The sequence below is a fragment of the Notolepis coatsorum genome (genome assembly GCF_963971535.1).
Source record: "Notolepis coatsorum genome assembly, chromosome: 2".
Lineage (NCBI taxonomy): Eukaryota > Metazoa > Chordata > Actinopteri > Aulopiformes > Paralepididae > Notolepis > Notolepis coatsorum.
The window spans coordinates 147,978,809-148,000,095 of NC_140166.1; the positions used below are offsets into that span (position 1 = coordinate 147,978,809).

Consider the following 21,287-nt stretch of genomic DNA (forward strand, 5'->3'; position numbering starts at 1 on the left):
TCTTTGATATCAATATTTCAAAAATCTGTGATCGAAATCATATTTCTCTCCCGGGACCTGAGATATACTGCTGAGCTCCACTCAACTCTCTAACGGTTCAAGAGCGCCATCTGGTGGCAGATCGGCAGATCGCCCAACAGGAAGTCATGTGGATGAAGTGGTGCTCACCCATATTTCGTCCGGCACTCGCTATCATTAGCAGGACTCCATCTTGACACAGTGAACACCGATCGGTGCACATAACTCGATAAACAACATGATTTGGACGTATATACTATTATACAACCTGGAAATGGATCGGATATTTCGACATCCCATAATAGAAAAGATTCTATTCCACGCTCATCCCCCAACGGCGCGAGGAAGATACGGTGAGTTTCAGCGTTATTTTCTAATGTCTGCTATACTAACTGCTCTGATGATCATATGACCCACACTAGATGAATGATATAACGTTGCCCACGGAATTATAAACGACCCCCCGCCCATCCGGTCAACATCAGATCATACGTAGGAACTTCTAGAAGTACCTCCAGTTGAAATGTTTTATCTGGCACCGATCGCTACCAAACTGTATTTGATCATCAATATAATGCATTTGGGGCTATAAATCAAGTTCTGGAGAAAGCTGCAGAAAACGATAAAAACAGACTTATACTTTAGACCGTATTTTAGTATGAATATGTGAATGAAAAAGTATAACGTTGCTACACCCTGAACAATAGATATAGGACATTGAATGGGCCATAATACTGTCAATTTAGCAATACAATCTAAAAAGTTATAGCCCTGCAAAGAAGGGGAACTTCTCCATAGACAAATAGAGCTGGCTAGGGATGGTAAATTATGAATTTAACCATGGCGATCAAAGTGTTAAAATAAACATGTAATTAGCATAATATAGCAGATATCCTGCATCAAATCCTGACTCTTTCCCGAGGGATCTTTCAATCAGCAGTAACAGCATAATGATGAATGAATAGTGATGTGGATGTAAATCAACTTTGAGAAACGAGTGTTCAGTCACTCGGTATAGTGTGTGGCTACTTACCTGGCACGATACGAGGCTTGGCTGTGGTTGTACAGCAGTATTGAATCATGGACATGCGCTTATCAGTGCATCACGTTTTCTTGTGAAGAAATCTTCTGGTTAAAAAGATATTCTCCTCCACTATTCTCTTTCAAATATCTCCCGTTTGAGAAACTTTTGCTACATCCCTGGGCTAGTCATCACTAGCTTGCTTGTAACGTTAGCTAATCGTACGTGCGCCACAGGTACTAATGTCCGTCAGAAACAACGTCAGACTCAGAAACAAACATTTATTTTGTTTCTAAATCTAAAAACAACCAAATAAATGTACAACTTATTTTAAACCCCAATTTCAATTATCTCAAGCTTATTTTCATTCATTGTAGTATTCGTATGTTGAATTAAAAGTTGGTTTTATTTAATTTTTGAAAAACATTGATATTCTAGGGATCCCTCCGAGTACCACCAGCAGGGGGCCGCGTACCACAGGTTGAGAACCACTGCTATAGGCAGTGGACAAGACCCAACACACAGACTGAAGTCCCTGTCTCAGATGGACTTATCACAGACCCCTGTGTGGTTGTGAAGGCCAACATCACAGCACCGCAGGAAGAGACTGTCGAACTGCACAGAGACTCTGCAAGGAGGGTTCTGCTCAGCATGAAGCAGTCTGAGATCAGGCAGCACTGGTGTGGACTCAGATTACAGGGAAAGCTAGCCTGTTTGGAGTTTGCTGACCACTCTGTCTCACACTCAGTGTTTAAGAACGCCGCTGTTGGTGAGGATGTTTTAAAATGTACCATCAAAGCAAGACTGCAGGTATTACCCACTCAATACAATCTGTCCACTTGGTATCCTCAAACTCACAGTCCATTCTGTTTAAACCAGGATTCACAACACCTAGAATCCATTGCACACATAACAAATGGATGTAATGCATACAAACACCTGTACATCGCTCGTCATGACCGTATTTGTGTCTGATGCGGTAGGGAACATATCACCATCTAGTGCAGCAATGTACAAGCATACCAGAGTGCTACCAGAATGGTTTGGTTTTACCAACGATGTCTTTGCTAACATACCAAATACACCGGATGTTGTTTTTGTTGACACCAGCCATAAGGAGGTGCTGGTCATAGAAGTAGGCTGTGCCTTTGATCTGTACATGGACCAGGCTTTCCGGGACAAGTATAATAAAATATACCACTGCTCAATGTGATGGCCGGCCTTGGGTACAGGTGTAGATATAGTGTACTTATATTCGGAAGTCTTGGCCATGTATATAAATGAGCGGTCTGAGAATTGCTGCAATGGCAAAGAGAAAAGCCAAACAAATTGCCAAATATAGCTCAGTCTCAGCTATTATTGGCAGCTTAGCCGCGTGGAGAAGGAGGTGCTGTGTGTCCCTTAAGTGTTCAGTGCTGCTTGGCCCCGATACATTTGATTCCCTGTTTATGTAATATCATTTGTGGAACCAAATAAAGTATTAAAATGCGTGTGTGTGTGTGTGTGTGTGTGTGTGTGTGTGTGTGTGTGTGTGTGTGTGTGTGTGTGTGTGTGTGTGTGTGTGTGTACCATGTGCTCGCAGCAGAGCCTCAGCGGTGAACAGCGGCGTCTGCAACATGTCTGCCGTCTCCACTATTAGCTGATCCTTCAGCCTCCGGAGGTCCTGAGGTCTGAGGCCCTCATAGGGCTGCAGGGGGGGGGGGGGGGGGGGGAGAGGGGGGGGGGAGAGGGGGGGAGGGAGAGGGGGGAGGGAGAGAGAGAGAGGGGGGGAGGGAGAGAGGGGGGAGAGAGAGAGATGGGGGAGGGGGAGTGAGAGAGAAAGAGAGAGGGGGGGGAGAGAGGGGGGGAGGGAGAGGGGGAGGGAGAGAGAGAGAGAGAGAGAGGGGGGGTGGGAGAGAGGGGGGGAGAGAGAAAGAGAGAGGGGGGGAGAGGGGGGGTGGAGAGGGGGGGGAGGGAGAGAGGGGGGAGAGAGAAAGAGAGAGGGGGGGAGAGGGGGGGAGGGAGAGAGAGAGAGGGGGGGTGGAGAGGGGGGGGAGGGAGAGAGGGTGGGAGAGAGAGAGGGGGGAGGGGGGGGGGAGAGGGGGGAGGGAGAGAGGGGGGAGAGAGAGAGAGGGCGGGGGGGAGAGAGAGAGGGGGGAGAGAGAGAGAGTGGGGGAGAGAGAGAGGGGGGGAGAGAGAGAGAGAGAGAGAGAGAGGGGGGGAGAGAGAGAGAGAGAGAGAGAGAGAGAGAGAGAGAGTCACACAGAAAGAAAGAGAGAAAGAACATGTAAACAACAACATTCATTTTGGACCCACAAAAGTTTTTAAATGATCATTTAATTAATCGATCGGTTTTTGGGGGGAAAGCAATACTTTTATTCAACAATCCGCACCTTTCTGAAAGCTCTGGGAAATGTGAATGTATTAATTTTCTAATATAATTGATTGATTGATTGATTGATTGATTGATTGATTGATTGATTGATTGATTGATTGAAAACTGTAATAACAGATTGCAGAATGGGTACAATACAGTACAGTTCAATACACACAATTGTTAATGGGATGCAGACCAGATGAGATCGATCGAGATACCGTCTTTACGGGTAAGTGTCTTCTTGGCTTTAGAATGTCAGTTTGTGTAACGTTACTGTAACCAAATTGAAACCGCATCATAACTCCTACATCGACCATGTCACTTTTCAAAAGGCATGAATGAATGAAAACCTTATTTAACAGATTGCAGAATGGGTACAATATACAGTACGGCTCAATACACATAATTATTAAGGAGATGCAGACCAGATAAAGACTTTCGTCTTGTTTACATCAGGGTCCCCCATTTTCAATTCATGACATTTATGACATACACAACATACAGATATACAGATATATCATGAGATTTATGACATACATTACATACAGGTATATAGTACTGTTACATTTGTGACATACAAGATATGCAAATATACAGTACTGTTAAACAGAGATCCTAACAGAAATGTATACATACGATGGGGAGGAGACTGTACATTAGGAGGGGGTTGGGGGGGTTTGGACATTTTACGGTGGCCAGTTTCGAATTGCAGCCTCTTTGAGCGCGGTTTTGAAGGTGGGTAGGGATTCACATTTTCATTTCACATAAACATTTGATCTATAGTACTTTTTTTTTTTTTTATCCACTTTTTCTCCCATTTTCTATATTTTCTCCCATCCCAATTTCGTATCATCCAATTCAACCCTCCCCTGTCACGAACGCTGTTTCTTGCCTCCCACAAGCCGGCTGCAATGTGGACTAAGTCATACATAGCACAAGTCCCCTCCGGTACTTGAGGTAACAGCAGTCGCATCTTTTCACCTGCGCAGCTCGATCTCTCAGTGGCGAGGAGTAACGCGTGGGAGGCTCACGCTGCCCCCGACACTTCCTGATTCGACTGCGCAGGCGCACCAACCGACCTGTAGGAGTCGCTGTCCACAACGCCCGATCCCCACCCATCAGTTTCCCACCCCCTAATACGGCCAATGTGTATTAGTACGGACGACCAGCTAAACTGAAAGCAAATGTGGAGAGCGGGGCTCGAACAGGCGAGCCCAGCGTCTCCAGATTTTGTGGCGAGCGCCTTGCCCACTACGCCACGTAGCCGCCCACTTATCTATAGTACTTTTATGAGATAAGATAAGATGGATATTTTGGTCTCATTGGGTTTTAGTTGGTATGAATCCACACAAAAACAATGTTTCCCTCGTCTGTCTCTCATAGCAGGCACTGTGTCAGTCACTGTTTAGCCTAAATGTAAGAATGAAATAAGAAATGGCTTTGTCTATGCCGGGTTGATTGATTGATTGAATTTATATGACAATCAAAGTTACATACAATACCGGTACACACATGTACATATAATCTAAAATCATCGAGGATTAAAACACAATAAAACCTTACGGTTTATTTCCATTGTGGTCCTCACAATGGACAATGGACAAGATTACTAGTATCCACCATGCACAAATAAGACATAAATACAATACAAAATAAATGCAATAACACAAACAAAACACAAAGTCTACAGCATACCCCCATATATCATCATCCTACGTGACTAAGCCATTTCTTCACATCTTTTTTTAAATTTCTTTCTGAGACAATCATTTTTTTTTTTTTTTTTTTTTTTTTTTAGTGTTTATCGCTTTTCTGGTCAAGTATGACCGACAGAAACAGGTTGAAACGGGATGTAGAGCAGGGGAAGACATTCTGAGAAATGACGGCGGGTCCGGGAATCGAACTTGTGTCCCCCAGATCCGTGACGAGCACGGTTTTCCCCGACGCAGAAATAGCACCGAGATATGCGGTGAGCTACTGGAGCTCCCGAGACAATCATTTTTATGTACACTGGCAGTTTGTTCCACTCATAAGCTGCAGAGTACCGGGAGGTATTTTTCTCCATAGAGCTACTGAAAATGCACAGTTTGATATCAGTTAAACTGCCCCTTGTTGCAAGTGGGTGTCCCTAAAGCACATAAAATAATTTTAGAGATATGAGGGGACCCTATTATTTTATGGGTAAGGCCCAACTTGATTTGAATAACCCGTTTTTCCACTGGGACCCAGTTGAAAGGAAAACTCCAACATTTTGGGAAATTAGCTTATTTAACATCTTCCCTGGAGTTAGACAAGAAGATACATACCTTTTTTGTCTCTCTGCATGCATTAGGTTTAGGGAACGCCCGCACCGTTAGCGTAGCTTAGCTTCATCACTGGAAGTGGGTCAGACCTTTACACTGAAGTTCCCTACAGTCCCCTACAGTCACGAAATACACTCCAAATACAACTCCAAAACGTTCCTGTAAACATGTTGTGACCTGTGTATTTACCACGTGGAGAAATAAAAAATAATTGAATTCGACATTTACATTTTCTAAGCAAATATACTTGTAACTATTTTTTGCCAAACCACTCCTCTCTGGGCTCAGTGATTTCACGTCACCAGTGCTACTTTCTAACGTCGAGGTCAGTGTTTGTTTACATTTTCATTTAATTCAAAGGATCCGAACCGATTGAAATTTATGGATACCATGACTGTGGTAAGTTTTAAGGGCTAGCGTTACACAATAAATGAGTTATAATAATACCACGAGTGTGGATTCACTCGCCCAAACCCTGTAGCCGTGCATCACAGTCATGAAAGGGGCTAACTAGGTCGATAGTCCAGCAACGTTGTGACTGTCCTATTCATCAATCTCACAATATTGGCTAACGTTAGACAGATGGAATACAGCCTTCCATCTAAAAACATTAGGGATGTCCCGATCACATTTGTTTGCTCCCGATCCGATCCCGATCATGTGATTTTGAGTATCTACCGATACCGATCTTTCCCGATCCGATCAAAAAAAAAGTAAAACGTAATTTTTTTTTACTTTTATTTTTTTATTCAACAAACATGACCATGTTCACGTCTTAAACTCATACTGAGGCCTTAGTTTTGGGTTTAAATTGCATATCATCATTAATTCATTTATTGTCACACAGAGCACAAAAATTTTGCCAAAACAAACCAATAGTATCCAGCTGCAGAACGGCAGACCAGCCACACTCTCAGACCCAAACGCATTTCCTTTGATTTAATTATACATCAAATGATTTATGTCAAGGATTGCAATGCCTCGCTTGAATGAAGTTAACTTTTCACCTGGATAACGTCAACATTCAGGGTGAATGTAATGTGAGAAATTGGGATAAAAAAATAAAAATAAAAAAAATATTATTTGGGTCTGAGATTGTGGCTGGTCTGCCGTTCTGCAGCTGGATACAATTGGTTTGTTTTGGCAAAATTCTTCTGCTCTGTGTGACAATAAATAAATGAATGATGATATGCAATTTAAAACCAAAACTAAGGCCTCAGTATGAGTTTAAAATCGATGCCCATCCCTAATGCCTTGTGATCTCTCATTCCATATGGTACTGTTGCTCTAGCCTTTAAATTGAGAATTCAATATATCCGTCGATCCCTCGAGAGAAGGCGCGCCAGAGGAGTGCTGCTGGAAGGGGATCACCGATCAGACGGAAATGGCCTGTTTGCTCATGTTATGAGATCAATAAAGTCCCAGACTAAGTCATGTTTCATAGCCGTAAAACAGACATCTAATCTGAGAGCTCTACTAGATTCAAGCAACAGCAGCAGTGCATTGTGGTCCAACTGCTGTACTGTGTGTAGGCATCATATCACTGATCTAACTGACTGTAGCATCATATCACTGATCTAAGTTACTGTAGGCATCATATCACTGATCTAACTGACTGTAGCATCATACCACTGATCTAACTGACTGTAGCATCATATCACTTGTTGTGAAGGGCCAGATTAAACCGAATATATATATTTATTATATATATATATTTGGTTGTATTTGTATATTCTCTAATATTCCTTGATATCCCTTGTATATTCCTTGTACAGTGTGCATTGAATATCCATTCTAGCCTACTGAACATCCCATAATAGTCTCCATTCTACTATTGGTCGAGACCTTGGTGCCAGGCTGCCATACCCCCCAGACCCAGTTCAAACGTACCGCTCAACATGTACGAACAAGTCCTAGTTCCGCGTAGGAATCTGGCTACCGCACAACTGAACGCGGAGGAAGCAAGTCAATGGATAAAGTCCAACAAGCGCTGTTTTCGCTGTGCGCGCTCACACATGGCAGCCGAATGCCGCTTAAAGAAAAGGTGCACCAAGTGCGATGGAGCCCATCTGGACATACTTCACGACAGTAACAGACGGCGCCCTTCACCCGCACCATCCAGCAGCAAAGCGAGCGTCATGTACATCGATCCCGCCAGCAGCAGTGGAGCCCGAGTACTCCTAAAAGTAGTGCGTGTGACACTAAGCTACCAGAATAAAGGCCTGGACACTTACGCCGTCCTCGATGACGGGTCAGAGAAGACCCTTCTGCTCGCCTCCGCTGCGGCCCAGCTAGGGCTGCGGGGAAGCGAAACCCAAATGACAATTCGGACAATAAGACGAGATTTGAAGACGATAAAGGGCGAGAATGTCTCATTCTCTATCGCAGCAAGCGGCCAGCCTGAGCGACGGTACCAGATTACAGGCGCTTTCACCAGCCAAGAAAGGGAAGTCCTCCCCTTCGGAACGACGTGCAGCCCCTGCTGTGCTACATTTGCACTACAGAAACATGTAGCAGAGGACCCAGCAGCGGACGAAGAGGTCCGACACAGCGTAAAGAACAGCTTCTACGTAGACAACTGTCTACAAAGCCTTTCAACCCAGGAAGAAGCCGAGGCTCTCCTGATTAAACTCCGCGCCTCATTGATCAAAGGCGGCTTTGATCTCAGGCAGTGGGCCAGCAGCGATCCGCAAGTACTGCGCAGCCTCTCCTCCGAGGACAAGGCAGCCAGCAGCGAGACCTGGATGGCTACAATCCCGGGAGAAGCCCAGGAGATGACCCTGGGATTGGTGTGGCGATTCAAAACAGATTCGCTTCACTACAGACACAAGCCCCTGACTACGGAGCAGGGAAGGCCGGCGGCGGCGCCGACCACCAGACGGAGTGTGTACACAACACTCGCCCGACAATATGACCCGCTAGGATGTATTCTACCGTACACCACCAGGGCAAAAATGATTGTACGAGCATTGTGGGACAAGGACCAGGGCTGGGACGACCCCATTCCCGCACATCTTGCATCCACCTGGAGAGAGTGGGAGATGGAGCTCCACTCACTCCCAGGCGTTAATATGCGCCGAAGCTACTTCCCACCCACGGTGAGGCCAGAGACATGTAAAATGGACTTACACGTCTTCAGTGACGCCTCAGAGGTCGCATACGGATCAGTAGCCTACTTGCGGGCCCAAGAAAAGGGGGGAGAGATCTACACAGCATTTGTCCTCGCCCGCTCGAGAATAGCCCCACGCAAGCAACAATCTATCCCACGTCTAGAGCTCTGCGCAGCCCTAGCCGGAGCGCACCTAGCCACGCTCATCCAACGTGAGCTCACCATACCGGTGTCTAGAACAATCCTGTGGTCAGATTCCACGACAGTACTCGCCTGGATCAAATCGGACTCATGCAAGTACAAAGTCTTCGTGGGAGTCAGAGTCACCGAGATTCAAGACTTAACCGAAGAGTTAACCGGAGAAACAGAGTGGCGCTACGTTGATACAAAACAGAACCCAGCTGACGTCATCACCCGGGGAATGCCCCTAGATGACCTCACCCGTCACAATGCTTACAGTGACGGCCCCGCATTCCTAAGACTCCCGGAAGGACAGTGGCCCATGCCTATCCCGAGGGAAGCAAGTCCAGAGGAGGTGGAAAATAAGAAGTCTGTGTTCTGTGGATTGAGCACCGTAGCCTCCACCGACCCTAACATAGACGATTGCACGTCCATAGAGAGTGCACAACAAAGAACATTCCTGCGGTACCACCCGGAGTGCAAGTCCCCCGCTGATATGTCAGCAGCTAACTACGAGGAAGCAGAATTGCTTCTACTGCAGCGAGCCCAGAGAGACTCGTTCCCCGATGAATTGGCCTGTCTACAGGGAGGAAAGCCCGTCCCATCCGACAGCAGATTAATTCATCTGGCCCCCGAGAGCGACGCTCATACCCTCATCAGAGTGGGTGGTCGCCTACGCAGAGCCCCCAATCTACCGGATGACATTAAATACCCGATCGTATTGAACAGCCGACACAAGGTCACAGAGCTGATTATAAAGAAATACGATGAGGATGTACATCACGCAGGAGCAGAAAGAGTCTTCGCGGAAATCAGACGTCGTTACTGGATCCTACAAGGAAGAGAGGCGGTACGACGCTTCCAGCGAACATGTCTAGACTGCCGCAAGTGGCGCGCGCAGCCCAGCATACCAAGGATGGCTGACCTTCCTCCATGTCGCCTCCGAATCGGTGACAAGCCATTCCACTCAACGGGTATGGACTGCTTTGGCCCGCTGCACATAAAGAAAGGAAGAGGAACCGAGAAGCGGTGGGGTATTGTATTCAAATGCATGACCACCAGAGCGATACACATCGAGCTTCTCCCGACCATGAGCACATACTCATTCCTTATGGCCTTCCGTAGATTCACATCACGGAAAGGAAGACCGTCTACCCTATTGTCCGATCATGGGACAAACTTCAAAGGCGGCGAAAGAGAGCTGAGAGAGAGCTTCCAAGCTATGGGCCCAGAACTTAAGACCCACCTCGCTCCAGCACAGGTTGATTTCCAATTCAACCCCCCAAACGCACCCCACTTCGGTGGCACTTGGGAACGAGAAGTGCGCTCCATAAAGACAGCCCTGTACGCAGTACTTGGGGCCCAGACTGTGGCGGAAGAAGTCCTAATGACAGTCCTCACGGAGATTGAGGGAGTACTTAACTCGAAGCCCCTCGGATATGTCTCCAGTGATGTGGCGGATATCGACCCAGTTACCCCCAACACACTCCTGATGGGGCGGCTAGATCCTGCATTACCCCAGACAATGTACCGGCCTGAAGAAGCGAACGGCCGACGAATGTGGAGGTACAGCCAAGTATTAGCCGACAAGTTTTGGAGCAGTTTCCTACTGCACTACCTACCGTCTCTACAGACCCGCCAGAAGTGGGTAAAGGAGAGAGACAATTTGACAGAAGGAACAGTCGTCATGATTATTGATCAATCACTGCCCAGAGCTATGTGGCCGGCCGGCCGCGTAAGCAAAGTGATCACCGGTGCCGACGGCAAGGTCCGAGCAGCTGAAGTGCTTGTCCAGGGTCGCACTTACACCCGTCCCGTGGCGAGGCTCATAGAACTGCCCCGACTCCCAGACACAATCGATGATGACCATGACCCTATAACCCTATGACTTTGTGAAGTTGACTGACCCCTACAGCAAACCCTTATGTGTAAATAGACAACGCGATTAATCTGTCTCTGCTTAACTGATTAGGTCTGGGACCAATCAGGGGGTGGCTGTTGTGAAGGGCCAGATTAAACCGAATATATATATTTATTATATATATATATTTGGTTGTATTTGTATATTCTCTAATATTCCTTGATATCCCTTGTATATTCCTTGTACAGTGTGCATTGAATATCCATTCTAGCCTACTGAACATCCCATAATAGTCTCCATTCTACTATTGGTCGAGACCTTGGTGCCAGGCTGCCATACCCCCCAGACCCAGTTCAAACGTACCGCTCAACATGTACGAACAAGTCCTAGTTCCGCGTAGGAATCTGGCTACCGCACCACTAATGGGACTATTTGTTCATAGTGCGTATATATACTGCGCTACTAAAGTAGGACTTCCTTTTCAGTCCAGTTTCTTACCCTCCAATAGAGTGACAGACGTAAAGCCTCCCCGCGACGCCACGTGTGGGAGTAAGGCCAAGTTCGGCCTACCATCGGTATTGAGACATCGTGTATATTAATATTTGAATAGTCATATTTGGCACTATATCGTCGAGTTGGACGTAGTCTATTAAGCTAATAATAGTCTGTTAATATATAGTGCTTCGTGCGGTGAGAATACTACCGTAGTCAGCACCCCATCGTTTCGGGCAGAAAACTGGCTGTTTATCCAGGATGATCGACCCCATGTGAGATTGCACCCGAGGAGCCCCAGAGCCGACGAGCGAGTGGACCTGTATACCGGATTATTCTACCGACGACAGCCCGCCTTCCCAGGCACGGATTATGCTTTGTATACGTTGATTATTCCATGGATAAAGACCCCCGACACTGCCGTGTGTTGGAACCCCCCCCCCTGGAGAGGACGCAAGGTGAGGAGACGCTCTGCAAGACGAGGTCGCTTCACGTCTCTCCTCCGTGGACCGGAGGACGCCGGCCCACAAAGAGTCCATCTGCTTTCATCTGTGGTCCAAGGATCGCCGGCGCATTGAACGGCACTACAGTGGGTTCACCTGGGATACCCTTGGCCGGATGAGGCAGCCGGACTCTACCCCCCCCCCCTTCCTACTCCTGTCGGCTTACAAGCGACCGGATTAACCCCCCCTAGTGTATCCAGTCTATAATCATTAAAGTATCATTGCTGTTATTCCTTAACTATTCCAGGTCGTATATGTACCACCTGCGCCTTCAGAGATTGGACATTCTCTATTGATATACCGACGAATACTCTTGCCATAAAAGTGCATACTAATTCCCATTCATAAATGTGATTGATTTGATTAAGTGCTTGCTCTACACACCATCGCTGTGTAGAAATAAAGACCTATTTCTAATTCGTACATTTGTGTTGGATCCGTTTCATCTACGTGACAGTGTTCATCATAATATATTTATGCCGAGTACTGGGTGGCCGAATATTAAGTACAAAGGTAGTGGTAGTAAGTATCATATCTAGTAATACAGTCAGGGAATTGTACCCCTCAGTTACAATTGGTCCTTCGAGCCGGAGGGTAATTAGTGTAATATTAATATAGTGTTATTAATATTGAAATGGCCTATGATGAACACTCCACGAAACGATCCTCCTAACCAACGCCCGCAGCGCGAACGACGGCTCCCTCAGTACTTAGAGGCTTACGCTGTCAGTCAACAACCTAGTCTTCTACTAACTGTAAACGCGGTAAAACTAGAAAGTAAAAGTATGTCTAACCCCAACGCCCAGACTACCCCGACCATAGAGGCCCCTACGGGTTCTAATGTAACTGACCAAGTTCACGGTGGGGACCAGTGGGAACCAGACATGACTTCACACCCCGCCAGTACTGAAGAAGTAGTCCTCGATGAGTCCCGGGAGGAATACAACGCTACCGAGAGAGAACTCGGCACGGAAGAAGACGGGGAGAGCACCGTGGAGATAGAGCTCCAAGGCTCCGCAAGGAGTACCCCGAGGGAAGGCTCCCCTATACAACCGCCTTCTCCCAGCGAGGCAGAGAGGACCCTACAGCAGGCCTTCCTCATCAGCCTGAACGCCGCTGCTGAACGCGACCGACTGCAGATCCAGCAGCGGAGCGAAGAAGAGCATATACGTCTAGAAATAAGACGCATTCAGACAGAAGAGAATGTGGCCCGAGACCGAGCAGACAGCCAGCGAGCAGCTGCTGGTGCTCTACGGGACGCAGAGCGCAACAGACAGCAAGCGCAACTAACAGAACAGCTGATCAGACGGACAACACCCTCTCCCTCCGCCAGAGGCTCCAGGAACTCGTCTAGACACACCTCCAGGGCGGCATCCCCTAGCCGAGTAAACAACCCTGAACTTGACCAACAGACGAGGTCTATACCCCCCACAGACCACCTCCCCCCACCGGTCCAAGCGAGACCTAGCAACCGGGAAGGAGCAGCATATCCTGTGGAGAGGCTAAACCAGAGACTACAAGCACTGGATGACCTAACTGAAGACGAAGAGGAAGAGGAGGAGAACCACGCCCGACGACAGCACAGTACTCTACCGGACCAGGAGGTCCGGTACAGCCCAGGCTATACTCCCGCGGAGCTGCGCTACAGACCCCCGACTCTATACACGGGTGAGCACGACGCACGACCCGCACCGAGGAACAGCACCTGGACAAGCGGGCCATGGTACACTGCCGGTACCAGCCCATACCAAGGAGCGGGAGGAGACTCGCCTAGGAGGCCTCTCCCCCAACGCTCGCCGATGTATCCACAGTCAGCGTCATACATTGGCACGCCTATGGTACCCGACTTCACCCAAGAGAACCGGGCCCAGTATACAGAACTCCGCATGTGTCTGGAGACCATGTTGGTGGATGTATTGGATGAACGCCATAAATACGCCATCCTACTGAAGCACTTAAAGGTACCCCGCGCACATAATATAGCGCTCGCCTACGCGACTTCCACCACCCCATACACAGCAGCGCTGGTAGCATTGGACCAGAGGTATGGGCGCATATGGGATTACGTGATCCAGGAGATCCGACACATCGACCGCTTACCCCCAGCAATAGACAATCGAGCACTGGACGACCTGTCCATCAGAGTGCAGTCCCTGGTAGGGATGTTGGGAGCGCAGAGAGAGAAGGGGAGGCATGAACTTTACGCCAACTCAAATGTGGAAAGGATCTTGGAGAAGCTGCCGCCCGCTCGACAGGAGCGTTTTAGGCGGCAGAGAGACCACCGAGACCCGAATGGCCCCGAACCGAACCTCCTCGATCTAGCAGACTTCCTGGCGAGAGAAGTCAGCAGCCTACGGCTAGATACATTCGGACGGAGCACCCCTGGCTCCAGAGAAGGAACCAGACGACTAAATGATGGAAGAAGATCGGTGACTGTGATGCACCAATCGGAGTCAGTACCGAGCAGCAGGAGCCACAGTACCCCCTCCAGAACGGAGAAGTGGAAGATGGTGTGCCCCTACTGTGAGAAAGAACACTGGCTGGCGCAATGTGACTCCTTCCCCAAGCTGAACGCGGAGGAAGCAAGTCAATGGATAAAGTCCAACAAGCGCTGTTTTCGCTGTGCGCGCTCACACATGGCAGCCGAATGCCGCTTAAAGAAAAGGTGCACCAAGTGCGATGGAGCCCATCTGGACATACTTCACGACAGTAACAGACGGCGCCCTTCACCCGCACCATCCAGCAGCAAAGCGAGCGTCATGTACATCGATCCCGCCAGCAGCAGTGGAGCCCGAGTACTCCTAAAAGTAGTGCATGTGACACTAAGCTACCAGAATAAAGGCCTGGACACTTACGCCGTCCTCGATGACGGGTCAGAGAAGACCCTTCTGCTCGCCTCCGCTGCGGCCCAGCTAGGGCTGCGGGGAAGCGAAACCCAAATGACAATTCGGACAATAAGACGAGATTTGAAGACGATAAAGGGCGAGAATGTCTCATTCTCTATCGCAGCAAGCGGCCAGCCTGAGCGACGGTACCAGATTACAGGCGCTTTCACCAGCCAAGAAATAGGACTGTCGCGGTACACATACCCCGTCGCCAAGCTGATGGAGAAATATGTACATCTGCGCAAGTTACCGATCCCGCTCATAGACAATGCTATGCCGACCCTGTTGATAGGCTCCGACCATGCAGACCTCATTGTCCCGATAGACCGGGTTCATACCGGACCCCGAGGCTGTCCTGCAGCAGTCGAGACCCGTTTGGGATGGACTCTCCAAGGCCCGCTCGCCAAATCTCTCAACCGAAGTACAGCCACTAGATGTCTCCACTCCCGAGTCACGGAGGGAGAAACCGCACTCCTGCAACACGTAGAGCGGCTATGGACCTTGGAACAAAGGCCCTTTAAGAACGGAAGGAAAGACATTCGCTCTAAAGATGACATTTACGCCATTCACCTCCTCGAGACAGGGACCAAGAGAGTCCCGGTCAACGGCGTGTTGAGATACGCCACGCCACGCCTGCGGCAAGAAGGAATGCCTACTTTCCACGCCAAGACAGACGCCACAGAACGGTACCTGCTGAACACGGAGCGGCGCTTAGCCAAGAACCCCGCCCAAGAGAGTGTATACCGCGCTGAGATTGAGAAGCTCATCACAGCGGGACACGTCACAAAGATGGACATTAAAGAGGCTGACCAGACCACTGAATCGTGGTACGTGCCTCACCACAAGGTCCATCACAACGGTAAAGACCGCATAGTATTTAACTGCAGCTACCAGATCGGATCCCAAAATCTGAATAAAGAGTTACTGCCCGGTCCCACACTCGGCCCCTCCCTACTCTGCGTTCTACTCCGCTTCCGCCAGGAAAAGGTGGCCATCAGCGGGGACATTAAAGGAATGTTCCTGCAGGTGAGATTAGTAGAGGAGGACAAGCCCCTGTTACGGTTCCTATGGAGAGAGAAGCCAGGAGATGAGCACCCAGCCATCTACCAATGGGAAGTCCTCCCCTTCGGAACGACGTGCAGCCCCTGCTGTGCTACATTTGCACTACAGAAACATGTAGCAGAGGACCCAGCAGCGGACGAAGAGGTCCGACACAGCGTAAAGAACAGCTTCTACGTAGACAACTGTCTACAAAGCCTTTCAACCCAGGAAGAAGCCGAGGCTCTCCTGATTAAACTCCGCGCCTCATTGATCAAAGGCGGCTTTGATCTCAGGCAGTGGGCCAGCAGCGATCCGCAAGTACTGCGCAGCCTCTCCTCCGAGGACAAGGCAGCCAGCAGCGAGACCTGGATGGCTACAATCCCGGGAGAAGCCCAGGAGATGACCCTGGGATTGGTGTGGCGATTCAAAACAGATTCGCTTCACTACAGACACAAGCCCCTGACTACGGAGCAGGGAAGGCCGGCGGCGGCGCCGACCACCAGACGGAGTGTGTACACAACACTCGCCCGACAATATGACCCGCTAGGATGTATTCTACCGTACACCACCAGGGCAAAAATGATTGTACGAGCATTGTGGGACAAGGACCAGGGCTGGGACGACCCCATTCCCGCACACCTTGCATCCACCTGGAGAGAGTGGGAGATGGAGCTCCACTCACTCCCAGGCGTTAATATGCGCCGAAGCTACTTCCCACCCACGGTGAGGCCAGAGACATGTAAAATGGACTTACACGTCTTCAGTGACGCCTCAGAGGTCGCATACGGATCAGTAGCCTACTTGCGGGCCCAAGAAAAGGGGGGAGAGATCTACACAGCATTTGTCCTCGCCCGCTCGAGAATAGCCCCACGCAAGCAACAATCTATCCCACGTCTAGAGCTCTGCGCAGCCCTAGCCGGAGCGCACCTAGCCACGCTCATCCAACGTGAGCTCACCATACCGGTGTCTAGAACAATCCTGTGGTCAGATTCCACGACAGTACTCGCCTGGATCAAATCGGACTCATGCAAGTACAAAGTCTTCGTGGGAGTCAGAGTCACCGAGATTCAAGACTTAACCGAAGAGTTAACCGGAGAAACAGAGTGGCGCTACGTTGATACAAAACAGAACCCAGCTGACGTCATCACCCGGGGAATGCCCCTAGATGACCTCACCCGTCACAATGCTTACAGTGACGGCCCCGCATTCCTAAGACTCCCGGAAGGACAGTGGCCCATGCCTATCCCGAGGGAAGCAAGTCCAGAGGAGGTGGAAAATAAGAAGTCTGTGTTCTGTGGATTGAGCACCGTAGCCTCCACCGACCCTAACATAGACGATTGCACGTCCATAGAGAGTGCACAACAAAGAACATTCCTGCGGTACCACCCGGAGTGCAAGTCCCCCGCTGATATGTCAGCAGCTAACTACGAGGAAGCAGAATTGCTTCTACTGCAGCGAGCCCAGAGAGACTCGTTCCCCGATGAATTGGCCTGTCTACAGGGAGGAAAGCCCGTCCCATCCGACAGCAGATTAATTCATCTGGCCCCCGAGAGCGACGCTCATACCCTCATCAGAGTGGGTGGTCGCCTACGCAGAGCCCCCAATCTACCGGATGACATTAAATACCCGATCGTATTGAACAGCCGACACAAGGTCACAGAGCTGATTATAAAGAAATACGATGAGGATGTACATCACGCAGGAGCAGAAAGAGTCTTCGCGGAAATCAGACGTCGTTACTGGATCCTACAAGGAAGAGAGGCGGTACGACGCTTCCAGCGAACATGTCTAGACTGCCGCAAGTGGCGCGCGCAGCCCAGCATACCAAGGATGGCTGACCTTCCTCCATGTCGCCTCCGAATCGGTGACAAGCCATTCCACTCAACGGGTATGGACTGCTTTGGCCCGCTGCACATAAAGAAAGGAAGAGGAACCGAGAAGCGGTGGGGTATTGTATTCAAATGCATGACCACCAGAGCGATACACATCGAGCTTCTCCCGACCATGAGCACATACTCATTCCTTATGGCCTTCCGTAGATTCACATCACGGAAAGGAAGACCGTCTACCCTATTGTCCGATCATGGGACAAACTTCAAAGGCGGCGAAAGAGAGCTGAGAGAGAGCTTCCAAGCTATGGGCCCAGAACTTAAGACCCACCTCGCTCCAGCACAGGTTGATTTCCAATTCAACCCCCCAAACGCACCCCACTTCGGTGGCACTTGGGAACGAGAGGTGCGCTCCATAAAGACAGCCCTGTACGCAGTACTTGGGGCCCAGACTGTGGCGGAAGAAGTCCTAATGACAGTCCTCACGGAGATTGAGGGAGTACTTAACTCGAAGCCCCTCGGATATGTCTCCAGTGATGTGGCGGATATCGACCCAGTTACCCCCAACACACTCCTGATGGGGCGGCTAGATCCTGCATTACCCCAGACAATGTACCGGCCTGAAGAAGCGAACGGCCGACGAATGTGGAGGTACAGCCAAGTATTAGCCGACAAGTTTTGGAGCAGTTTCCTACTGCACTACCTACCGTCTCTACAGACCCGCCAGAAGTGGGTAAAGGAGAGAGACAATTTGACAGAAGGAACAGTCGTCATGATTATTGATCAATCACTGCCCAGAGCTATGTGGCCGGCCGGCCGCGTAAGCAAAGTGATCACCGGTGCCGACGGCAAGGTCCGAGCAGCTGAAGTGCTTGTCCAGGGTCGCACTTACACCCGTCCCGTGGCGAGGCTCATAGAACTGCCCCGACTCCCAGACACAATCGATGATGACCATGACCCTATAACCCTATGACTTTGTGAAGTTGACTGACCCCTACAGCAAACCCTTATGTGTAAATAGACAACGCGATTAATCTGTCTCTGCTTAACTGATTAGGTCTGGGACCAATCAGGGGGTGGCTGTTGTGAAGGGCCAGATTAAACCGAATATATATATTTATTATATATATATATATTTGGTTGTATTTGTATATTCTCTAATATTCCTTGATATCCCTTGTATATTCCTTGTACAGTGTGCATTGAATATCCATTCTAGCCTACTGAACATCCCATAATAGTCTCCATTCTACTATTGGTCGAGACCTTGGTGCCAGGCTGCCATACCCCCCAGACCCAGTTCAAACGTACCGCTCAACATGTACGAACAAGTCCTAGTTCCGCGTAGGAATCTGGCTACCGCACCACTAATGGGACTATTTGTTCATAGTGCGTATATATACTGCGCTACTAAAGTAGGACTTCCTTTTCAGTCCAGTTTCTTACCCTCCAATAGAGTGACAGACGTAAAGCCTCCCCGCGACGCCACGTGTGGGAGTAAGGCCAAGTTCGGCCTACCATCGGTATTGAGACATCGTGTATATTAATATTTGAATAGTCATATTTGGCACTATATCGTCGAGTTGGACGTAGTCTATTAAGCTAATAATAGTCTGTTAATATATAGTGCTTCGTGCGGTGAGAATACTACCGTAGTCAGCACCCCATCGTTTCGGGCAGAAAACTGGCTGTTTATCCAGGATGATCGACCCCATGTGAGATTGCACCCGAGGAGCCCCAGAGCCGACGAGCGAGTGGACCTGTATACCGGATTATTCTACCGACGACAGCCCGCCTTCCCAGGCACGGATTATGCTTTGTATACGTTGATTATTCCATGGATAAAGACCCCCGACACTGCCGTGTGTTGGAACCCCCCCCCCCTGGAGAGGACGCAAGGTGAGGAGACGCTCTGCAAGACGAGGTCGCTTCACGTCTCTCCTCCGTGGACCGGAGGACGCCGGCCCACAAAGAGTCCATCTGCTTTCATCTGTGGTCCAAGGATCGCCGGCGCATTGAACGGCACTACAGTGGGTTCACCTGGGATACCCTTGGCCGGATGAGGCAGCCGGACTCTACCCCCCCCCCCTTCCTACTCCTGTCGGCTTACAAGCGACCGGATTAACCCCCCCTAGTGTATCCAGTCTATAATCATTAAAGTATCATTGCTGTTATTCCTTAACTATTCCAGGTCGTATATGTACCACCTGCGCCTTCAGAGATTGGACATTCTCTATTGATATACCGACGAATACTCTTGCCATAAAAGTGCATACTAATTCCCATTCATAAATGTGATTGATTTGATTAAGTGCTTGCTCTACACACCATCGCTGTGTAGAAATAAAGACCTATTTCTAATTCGTACATTTGTGTTGGATCCGTTTCATCTACGTGACAGTGTTCATCATAATATATTTATGCCGAGTACTGGGTGGCCGAATATTAAGTACAAAGGTAGTGGTAGTAAGTATCATATCTAGTAATACAGTCAGGGAATTGTACCCCTCAGTTACAATTGGTCCTTCGAGCCGGAGGGTAATTAGTGTAATATTAATATAGTGTTATTAATATTGAAATGGCCTATGATGAACACTCCACGAAACGATCCTCCTAACCAACGCCCGCAGCGCGAACGACGGCTCCCTCAGTACTTAGAGGCTTACGCTGTCAGTCAACAACCTAGTCTTCTACTAACTGTAAACGCGGTAAAACTAGAAAGTAAAAGTATGTCTAACCCCAACGCCCAGACTACCCCGACCATAGAGGCCCCTACGGGTTCTAATGTAACTGACCAAGTTCACGGTGGGGACCAGTGGGAACCAGACATGACTTCACACCCCGCCAGTACTGAAGAAGTAGTCCTCGATGAGTCCCGGGAGGAATACAACGCTACCGAGAGAGAACTCGGCACGGAAGAAGACGGGGAGAGCACCGTGGAGATAGAGCTCCAAGGCTCCGCAAGGAGTACCCCGAGGGAAGGCTCCCCTATACAACCGCCTTCTCCCAGCGAGGCAGAGAGGACCCTACAGCAGGCCTTCCTCATCAGCCTGAACGCCGCTGCTGAACGCGACCGACTGCAGATCCAGCAGCGGAGCGAAGAAGAGCATATACGTCTAGAAATAAGACGCATTCAGACAGAAGAGAATGTGGCCCGAGACCGAGCAGACAGCCAGCGAGCAGCTGCTGGTGCTCTACGGGACGCAGAGCGCGACAGACAGCAAGCGCAACTAACAGAACAGCTGATCAGACGGACAACACCCTCTCCCTCCGCCAGAGGCTCCAGGAACTCGTCTAGACACACCTCCAGGGCGGCATCCCCTAGCCGAGTAAACAACCCTGAACTTGACCAACAGACGAGGTCTATACCCCCCACAGACCACCTCCCCCCACCGGTCCAAGCGAGACCTAGCAACCGGGAAGGAGCAGCATATCCTGTGGAGAGGCTAAACCAGAGACTACAAGCACTGGATGACCTAACTGAAGACGAAGAGGAAGAGGAGGAGAACCACGCCCGACGACAGCACAGTACTCTACCGGACCAGGAGGTCCGGTACAGCCCAGGCTATACTCCCGCGGAGCTGCGCTACAGACCCCCGACTCTATACACGGGTGAGCACGACGCACGACCCGCACCGAGGAACAGCACCTGGACAAGCGGGCCATGGTACACTGCCGGTACCAGCCCA

The 21,287-nt window shown here is 49.5% G+C and overlaps 1 protein-coding gene across 1 annotated transcript in view; it reads right to left on the reverse strand.

Annotated features, from left to right (window-relative positions):
• LOC311223561 (ankyrin repeat and IBR domain-containing protein 1-like) overlaps positions 1-21,287 on the reverse strand; it is a 211,281-nt gene that overhangs the window by 117,546 nt on the left and 72,448 nt on the right. Inside the window, exon 5 of the mRNA XM_084308341.1 lies at positions 2,609-2,726. Coding sequence (XP_084164467.1) covers positions 2,609-2,726 — 118 coding nt within the window. The remainder of the gene's footprint in view (positions 1-2,608; positions 2,727-21,287) is intronic.